Below are 8,912 nucleotides of genomic sequence, written 5' to 3' on the forward strand. Positions count from 1 at the left end.
ACTCCTATGTGGTGGTTGCTTCTACAAAATTTCGAAATTAACAAAAGGTCTGGTCATAAGAAAATAGATACAATGATGTAGTAAAGCAGCATATGGATCACTGAATAAGATGAAAGAACAGCTTCGTTCCTAAGATGATTCATGGACTGAAAAGCAGTTGCATATAGTATGTAAAATAAATTGATCACGACATGATCTTGGAGTTGTATAAAAGAAAATCCAATAACAGTCCATATATTTATAAAGATTCGATATTCCTTGTGCTTATACTAAACCTAAAAGAGGTTAGAAGACTGATACAGAACAAATCTGTAGGCGTCTGGCCCTTATTCTTCTTGATCACGAGCAAGTAGAAAAGATCAACCATCAGGTTGCAATCCGACATCAGATCCCTTAAGGATCCAGCATAGCAGAATAGTTTACTGCTGCTGTATGACTTACTCCCACAAGGCTTTGTCGTGAGGATAAGAGGAGATGTTTAATCTATCCTTCCCTGTCGGATATAAAGTATTGTAGTCCATAAGCTCGTGAAAGCCGAGATTCATGACCTAATAATGTATACTTAGCGTGTGATATGATCCACAGCAACTGAGGTCATGAGACGCCATCATCATTATTAAGATAGGAATGAAAAAGAATAATGAGTACGGCATTACCTAAGGCAAAAGAGACCAATGTCCACATATGAGATCCATGAGTGTGTTCGGCCAAAGAGCCATAACTTAATAAGAGATTATAAAACTCACAGCAATGATCATTGATCTTGAACACTCATGAGAAAAATAGTACAAATGTATAGACGAGGTATATGACCCGGACATGGATCGGCCAGATTGAAACATGGTCGAATGGTAACCATAAATCGCCAAAGTAAAGAGTTTGACAGTAGACAAACACGTCTAGACCATGGACACATGCAAATACGATTTGCAAAGACCAAATAGTGATCTCCGAGAACAATATGGTTCATATTGTTTAAACCACATTCTTTACCGGGACACTCGATGTCAAGAGACATGAGAAACGACCTAAGAGGTCAAAGTGGTCTAGTTACGGCTTAGTAATGAAACTAGCTGATTACTCCCATCCTATATATACATGAAAGATCACGCATCAAATGCGTAGAATGTAGAAACCTACAGTGAGGTTCACATCAAGGGGAGTAGTGCGTGTTGTACTCTTTTTCCTTCATCATGGTTTTGTCCCACTGGGTTTTCCTGATAAGGTTTTAATGAAGCAATATGAAGCGTTCTACAAATCATGTATGGTTATGGCATCCAAGGGAGAGTGTTATAAATCCAATAGTGAATGTCCATAACTAGGTCCGGCCCAATACATAGAAGATAGAGAGATGGCGGAAACCCTAGAGAGATGAGAGAAAGAGAGAGCCGACTTTAGAGAGAGAGAAAGGCGGCCACACATACAAGACCAGGAGAAAAGTAAACCGTATTTCTTTTTCTTTATAAATTTATGTTTTACTAGTTTTCCTAAATTTAGATGGATTAAGATATGTACTTTTTCCATTTATCTTTATCTTGTAATTCTTATATAAGAAACCCCCATTGATCATTAATAATAATACAGAAATATTCACTCTCTAAACTCTCTAATTACAACATAACTCTGTTTTTTTTTTTTCTAATTACAACAGGCCAAGCTGGTCTTTGTCAGTAAACCAGTAAATACAATTTCACATGTATCAAGCAAATATACACAAAACCCAATTTTTATTTTAATATTCATAAGTTTGCTATTAGAGATTATTAATCGGGATATCTTTTTTGGCGTAATCATAAACAGCACTTCAAACTTAATTTCTCTGGTTTTTTACCGCCAAACCACTGAGAAACACAACACAAAGCAGTATGAGTCTAGGATTAGCCAGATCGAGAGGAAGAGGAAACTCGATTTCTCTTGATAAATTCATCGAATGCAGGAAAAATCTCTCAAAACCATCGCCAAGACTCTGGCCTGACGATCCTCGACCTCAAACAACACATCTCGACGAAACAGGAGAACCCATCGTGGAAATTCATCATCCCTTGCTCCAAAAGCTTGAATCTTTAAGATCCTTGAACGAGTTTGATCAAGTCTATGCCCAGGTTGTAGTCTCTGGGCTCCTTCAACACTCTCTTGTCTCAGGACGTGTGATCAAAAAGCTCTGCACGTGTTTTCACTCGGTTTCACGAGCTGCTTCAGTTTTCGATTCCATCCATGAACCTGACGCATTTTTGGGTAACACTATTCTGAGATGTTTATTGACTTCAAGACAACCGTTGGGTGCGTTGAGGTTTTACTACGAGAAAATGGTGGCTAGATGCGTTTTGCAGAACCATTACACGTTTCCGTTGATGGCAAAGGTGTGTGCGGAGATTGGGTTTGTAAAAGATGGGGAAAAGATTCATGCTTTGGTTTCGAAGAAAGGGTTTGATTTAGATTTGTTTGTGAGGAACTCTCTGATTCATATGTACTCTGTTTTTGGGCGGATACAAGATGCACACAAGGTGTTCAATGGTGGGTATATATTGGATTTAGTTAGTTGGAATTTGATGATCGATGGATATGTCAAGAATGGTGAAGTAGATATTGCACGCAAGCTGTTCGACGTAATGCCTGAAAGAGATGTTTTCACGTGGAACTCCGTGCTTTGCGGTTACGCGAGAGTTAAAGATATGGAGGAAGCTCGGTATTTTTTTGAGGCTATGCCTGCTCCAGATGCTGTTTCTTGGAACTGTATGATTGATGGTTATGCAGCAGCAGGGGATGTTGTGATGGCGCGCGTGTTTTTTGATAGAATGCCGAGAAGAAATGTTGTTTGTTGGAATACTATTTTAGCTCTTTATGTGAGGAACAAGAACTATACAGAATGTCTTAGACTTTACGAGGAGATGGTGGATAAAGGAGATGGATTTAAGCCAAACAAAGCGTCTATTACAAGCGTCTTGACAGCTTGTGGAAAGTTAGGCCGGGTTGATATAGGGAAGAGGATACATTTATATGTAACCAGCAATGGTATTAAACCTGATATGCTTCTCTCGACTGCTTTGCTTACAATGTATGCTAAATGTGGTGTTATGGATATGGCTAGAGAGGTCTTTGATGGGATGAGAGAGAGAAGCATTGTGTCGTGGAACTCTATGATCATGGGATATGGCATGAATGGGGATGGAGAGAAAGCGGTAGAGATGGTTCTAGATTTGGAAAAGCATGGAAACGTTGAACCCAATGGTGCTACTTTAGTTTGCGTGTTGTCTGCTTGTGTAAGTGCAGGGATGGTTTTAGAAGGCTGGTGGGTTTATGATCGATTAACCAGAATCTATAACGTTGAACCTAAAGTGGAGCACCATGGCTGCTTGGTTAATCTCCTTGCTCTAGCAGGTTTGACCAAAGACTCAGAAGAGCTTAAAGGAAAGGAGTCTCAGTCTGTTATTTGGACAATCTCGAATCTCGACATTGGAGAAAGCTTGGCGAAGCGGCTCATGAGATTACAACCAAGTGAAGTGGGACCATATGTGTTACTATCATATGTATATGCTAATGATGGAAAGTGGGAGGAAGTGGAGAAAGTGAGAAGGATGATGGATGATGCAAAGCTATGTAGAATAAGGAAAGAAAGTAGTAACTCAAGTTGCATTACAAAGATTTTGTACTCGATGTTGTGTGAGATAGGCTTGGAACTGAAGATTTTGACGCAGCCAATTGCAATTTGAGTCTTAAGAGCATGGCAAAGGAGAAAGAAGGCTTCACAAGCTATTAACAACAGTAGTAGTATTTGGTTGAGAAAAGATTTTCTGACTGTATTAAAACTTCTCTTTCACAGATTCTAATCACTGGTTATCTCATTTATAAATCTAGAACTCAAATTCACTAAACTATATAAAAAAAATAATACAGAACGGAAATTCTATAAGAAACACACATGAGATTCTTACAATGAATCACAGAGGGAGAAGAGAGTAAAATTTATGATTTACATATACGCTGCATCACCTAGTAAACACGGCCAACATAATAATTTCTGGTTATACTTTTTCTTATTCTTGTCAGAACCTGGAACTTTTCTATCCGTTAAGTGTTTTCTTAGAAATAATTAATTCTAAAAATTTGTTAGACAATAGGATTTTTCATGTTGAGCTCTAAAACTACTTTTCCAATGAAAAAAGCAGATAAACGAAGATACCATACCTATGATAAAGTTACAAGATAATCAAGGTCTTAACTAAACAACAAATGCTCTAGACTGTTTCAATAACCTTATGTCATGGAGATCTCAATAGAATAATGCTCTGCAAAGTAATTTTGCTAAATCAATGTTGCACCAATTTTAGCAATACACTAAGCAATATTTTGATTTAACAAATATTTTGTTTTATAATTTCTTGTTTTTAGATTTCTTTTAAATGTAGTTAATAAACATTGCGATGATTAAATATTGTTCCAAAATCAAAATATTTCTGTAGTTTATATTTAAGGTTAAAATATGTAACTTTAAATTTGTATTCAGATTCTGAATGATATTTGTTATAATATAAAGTGTTAAAATAAGATTTTTGTGAAAGGGAAAATATGTATATTGTACAAACTAAACTATACAGGTTTGGAATTGTTGTTAGCTTTGCAACTGGTAAATTTGTGGATGTTTTTTGGCCTCAATTTTCCGTTTTTTTTTGCGCAGCGCAACACAGCGCCGAGTTGTTGAAACTTATATGCTGATTAAGGTAAACCTTGTTCGATTGCCATTTCTCCTCTGTTGGCAGTTTGTGCGATTGCATCTGTAAAGTTTCCGACTTTTCTAGGTTAGTCGTCGATCTCAAAACCCTAAGAACACTATTTAGTCGGAAAGCAAGTGTGAAGATGGATGATATTCATTTGGAGATGGACAATAATCCAGTGGGAGTTCAAGACGAGATCGGAGTAGCGGAGCCATGTGTTGGGATGGAGTTCGATTCGGAGAAAGAAGCCAAATCATTCTACGACGAGTACGCTAGGCAGCTCTCCTTCACTTCCAAACCCCTTACTGTTACCACAGATTCTTCTTGTGCTCGTGAATTCGTATGCAGCAGCAAAAGGTCGAGACGAAGGCCTGCTGAAATCTGCGATGCAATGCTTAGGATAGAGCTCAAAGGTGGTGTGGATAATAACAACAAATGGGTTGTCACCAAGTTCGTCAAAGAGCACAGCCATGGACTAGCAACTCCCACCACGCTCCACTGTCTTCGCCCTCGCAGGCATTTCGCGAGTTCCGACAACTCTAATGTGCCTAGCGGTATGATGTATGTTTCCATGGACGGGACCCGAGCTAGAGTTGCTTCTAAGGATTCCAAGAGAACGCTCGGGCGTGACGCGGGTAACCTCTTGGAGTATTTCAAGAGGATGCAGGCGGAGAACCCTGGCTTCTTCTACGCGGTTCAGCTTGATGATGATAGTAATCAGATGACTAATGTTTTCTGGGCTGATTCTAGGTCTAGGATTGCTTATACTCGCTTTGGCGACACCGTTACGCTGGATACGAGGTACAGGTGGAGTCAGTTTCTTGTTCCTTTTGCGCCCTTTACTGGTGTGAACCATCATGGTCAGGCTATCCTTTTCGGCTGTGCGCTGATTCTTGACCACTCCGAGGCTTCCTTTACCTGGCTCTTCAAGACTTTTCTAACCGCCATGAGAGATCACCCTCCTCTCTCTTTGGTGACTGATCAAGATAGAGCCATACAGGTCGCTGCTGCTCAGGTGTTTCCCGGTGCTCGTCACTGTATTAACAAGTGGGATGTGCTTAGCGAAGGTCAGGAAAAGCTGGCTCATGTCTGTCTCGCCTATCCTAGCTTTCAGGTGGAGCTGTATAACTGTATCAACTTCACCGAGACGATAGAGGAGTTTGACTCATCTTGGAGTTCCATCATTGAAAAGTATGACTTAGGAAGACATGAATGGCTTTCTTCTATATATAACGCTCGAGCTCAGTGGGTACCTGTTTTTTTCCGGGATTCATTCTTTGCTGCAGTCTTCCCTGCACAAGGTTCTTTTTTTGATGGGTATGTGAATCAGCAGACAACACTTCCCATGTTCTTTAGGCTCTACGAGAGGGCTATGGAGAGCTGGTTTGAGATGGAGATTGAAGCCGATCTTGACACTGTCAACACCCCTCCAATCCTGAAGACTCCATCGCCCATGGAGAGCCAGGCTGCAAATCTGTATACACGGAGAATCTTTGAGAAGTTTCAGGCAGAGTTGGTGGAGACATTTGCTTACACTGCAAACAGAATTGATGATGATGGTACTACCACCACTTTTAGGGTTGCGAAATTTGAAAATGACAACAAAGCTTATATGGTGTCCTTTTGCTACCCGGAAATGAGAGCAAACTGCAGCTGTCAAATGTTTGAGCATTCCGGCATACTCTGCCGACACGTTCTGACAGTGTTTACTGTCACAAATATACTCACTTTGCCACCGCATTATATCCTGGGAAGGTGGACTAGAAATGCCAAGAGCCTTGCAGAGATGGATGAGCATGTTAGTGATGGCTTGTTACACCGCTACAACCATTTATGCCGTGAGGCCATCAAGTATGCTGAGGAAGGTGCGGCTACACCTGAGACTTATAATATTGCTTTTGGAGCACTAAGAGAAGGTGGAAAGAAGGTTTCAGCTGCCAGGAAAAGTGTTGGTAGAGCTGCACCTCCTAGCTCACACGGTGGTGATGCAAAGACCTCGCTATCAGCATCTGACTCAACCCCTCTGCTGTGGCCCCGTCAGGATGAAATGACACGCAGATTTAAACTTAACGATGGTGGGGCCAGAGCTCAATCTGTTGCTGATTTGAATCTGCCGCGTTTGGCACCAGTGTCCCTTCACCGAGATGATGGTGCTCCTGAGAACATGGTACCCAGAGTAAACCGTTTCACAGAGTCATTTGTTTTATTCTGTCGGTGCTGGGTTATAATCTGACTTGCTTTGTCTTGCAGGTAGCTCTTCCATGTCTTAAGTCAATGACTTGGGGGATGGAGAGTAAAAATACAATGCCGGGTGGCAGAGTTGCGGTTATCAATTTAAAGGTGTGCACTATACCCAGAGTATGGTTTTTGTGTTCATTAATTTTTGATGAAACGATATTAGATATCTGTAAGAATCAGAATGCTGAAGATTTGAACAGTTGACATTGGCCTTCGTGGCAAGCTAAATATGCATTATTGATAAAGTATAGGGACATCAAATTTGTGACCGCATAAGTGAGGATTTCTTTTTCACGATGTGTTACAGTTGCACGATTACAGAAAGTTTCCCTCAGCGGATATGGAGGTCAAGTTTCAGCTATCTAGCGTTACACTTGAACCTATGTTAAGGTCTATGGCTTACATCAGCGAACAACTCTCAGCTCCAGCGAATAGAGTTGCTGTCATCAATTTGAAGGTATGCTTCTTATACTTCTATAGGTCGGTTCTCAACTAGTCTTCACTTGCTCAGTCGGAAGTCTATCTGTATGTCACTTTCAAGTAAAGACTATAGAATCAGTACTTATCTGAATATGTAAAAGTGCTCTTTTGGAACCCACTTGAATTTAAGCAACAACAAAAACAGCTCGAGAATTTTGTTTCACCACTGCATAGGGACTCATGTTCATGAAAGGCTGTAGTAGCCATCTTCTTTCATGATGCATTCATTATTCATGGGATAACAAAATTACTGTCTTGTCTCTCTTTGGTAGTTAGCGAGACTTGATTGAAATAAAGAGTTTCAACTGAGTGAAAAAAATACGTTTTTTGTTTAATCTTATACTCCAGCTGCAAGATACTGAGACAACAACAGGAGAATCAGAGGTCAAGTTTCAGGTGTCCCGGGATACACTAGGGGCAATGTTGAGATCAATGGCCTATATCCGTGAGCAGCTCTCTGTTGTTGTAAGCAAACACTCCCTTTTATTTACTTACAAACCATATTTGCTACTTATCAAGACTTTAAACTGTAACTTCGCATTTGCAGGGAGATCAACCGACAGAACCACAAGGGAAGAAGCAACGCAAGTGATGTTGAAAGGGAGAAGCAACCACGGAAACCTTTTCTAAAAGAACTTTTTAAACGTAGGAAGATTCCTCATTAGGAATCGTTTGTTCAATCTTTGTGATTGATGTTGTACGATACAACGTGTAATATGTGCAAATGTGGAGAAACAGGTGGGGGCATTGAGTCTTGAATCAAGCCAGGTTTTGAATTGTATATATCCTTTTTCAGACATTGATGAACCCATCCGCTTGAATGCAACATTAGATTTGATTGATGGTCACAGTGAATTATTTTTTTCTGTTTCAAAAAAGAAAGCTGCATTGAGGAACAAAATAAAGATCCAAGTCGATGGGTTCTTCTGCCACAAACAAACACTGACTATGAATTTTTTTTTTTCAAAGACCGGAAATTATGGTGAAGTGTGATTGTTTGTTAGGATTGCGTGTTTAGTTAAATGTTGTTTCAGTTAATCGTTAGACTATCGTTAAATGTGTTCTGGTTGCTTGTTAGGACTTGCATACTAGATTGTATTGTTTTATTCGATTACTCGGTTTTGTGTAAAAGAGTCATTTTATCGGAAAATGAAGTTTTCCTCGTGATTAGGTGTCGTATGATTCGATGTAAGTGGTGGGCGGTTCGATTCTACCTAGCCTCACTATATGGTTGGATTAATTGGTGGGAAGACTCGGAGAGACATGATTGTAGCCAATGGCCGAGTACAATCCTATGGGATAGAGATGACGTGACCAGATAGGACCAGAACAGCTAGTCGATGGCTAATTGTCATGTGCTTTTGTTGTATTTGATTTTGATTCTTGAGTTATGTTTTGGGTTACTGGGGGAATCGATCACCTCGTTAGAGCGAGCTGTAACATACTGAGCAATTAGAGCTCATTAATTGCTGTAAACTCGTT

At 40.0% G+C, this 8,912-nt stretch overlaps 2 protein-coding genes across 3 annotated transcripts; both read left to right on the forward strand.

Moving 5' to 3' along the window:
• The first annotated feature begins 1,865 nt into the window (after window positions 1-1,865).
• Window positions 1,866-3,710, forward strand: LOC106385517 (pentatricopeptide repeat-containing protein At1g08070, chloroplastic). Its single transcript, XM_013825432.3, has one exon. It carries the CDS (start codon window positions 1,866-1,868, stop codon window positions 3,708-3,710), a length of 1,845 nt encoding a protein of 614 aa, XP_013680886.2.
• An 867-nt stretch (window positions 3,711-4,577) lies between these two features.
• On the forward strand, window positions 4,578-8,272 carry LOC106388401 (protein FAR1-RELATED SEQUENCE 3-like). 2 transcript variants are annotated; one of them, XM_013828465.3, is made up of 6 exons: window positions 4,578-4,718; window positions 4,797-6,879; window positions 6,963-7,052; window positions 7,258-7,407; window positions 7,779-7,895; window positions 7,978-8,272. In XM_013828465.3, the coding sequence occupies exons 2-6, from the start codon at window positions 4,855-4,857 to the stop codon at window positions 8,020-8,022; spliced, it is 2,427 nt and encodes an 808-aa protein (XP_013683919.2). In that variant the 5' UTR covers window positions 4,578-4,718; window positions 4,797-4,854; the 3' UTR covers window positions 8,023-8,272. The 2 variants fall into 2 exon arrangements, with proteins under 2 accessions (XP_013683919.2, XP_013683918.2); XM_013828464.3 differs by having other exon boundaries at window positions 4,613-6,879.
• The last annotated feature ends 640 nt before the right edge of the window (window positions 8,273-8,912 follow it).

Source organism: Brassica napus, chromosome C3, assembly GCF_020379485.1.
Source record: "Brassica napus cultivar Da-Ae chromosome C3, Da-Ae, whole genome shotgun sequence".
In the NCBI taxonomy this organism is placed as follows: Eukaryota; Viridiplantae; Streptophyta; class Magnoliopsida; order Brassicales; family Brassicaceae; genus Brassica; species Brassica napus.

Excerpts from the sequence above, each read along its gene's own strand:
- LOC106388401 (XM_013828465.3), top strand. The coding sequence starts at position 4,855 with ATGGATGATATTCATTTGGAGATGGACAATAATCCAGTGGGAGTTCAA. Across the intron at positions 7,053-7,257 it reads TTGCGGTTATCAATTTAAAG|TTGCACGATTACAGAAAGTT; the intron begins GTGTGCACTATA and ends GATGTGTTACAG. Across the intron at positions 7,896-7,977 it reads GTGAGCAGCTCTCTGTTGTT|GGAGATCAACCGACAGAACC; the intron begins GTAAGCAAACAC and ends TCGCATTTGCAG.
- LOC106385517 (XM_013825432.3), top strand. The coding sequence starts at position 1,866 with ATGAGTCTAGGATTAGCCAGATCGAGAGGAAGAGGAAACTCGATTTCT.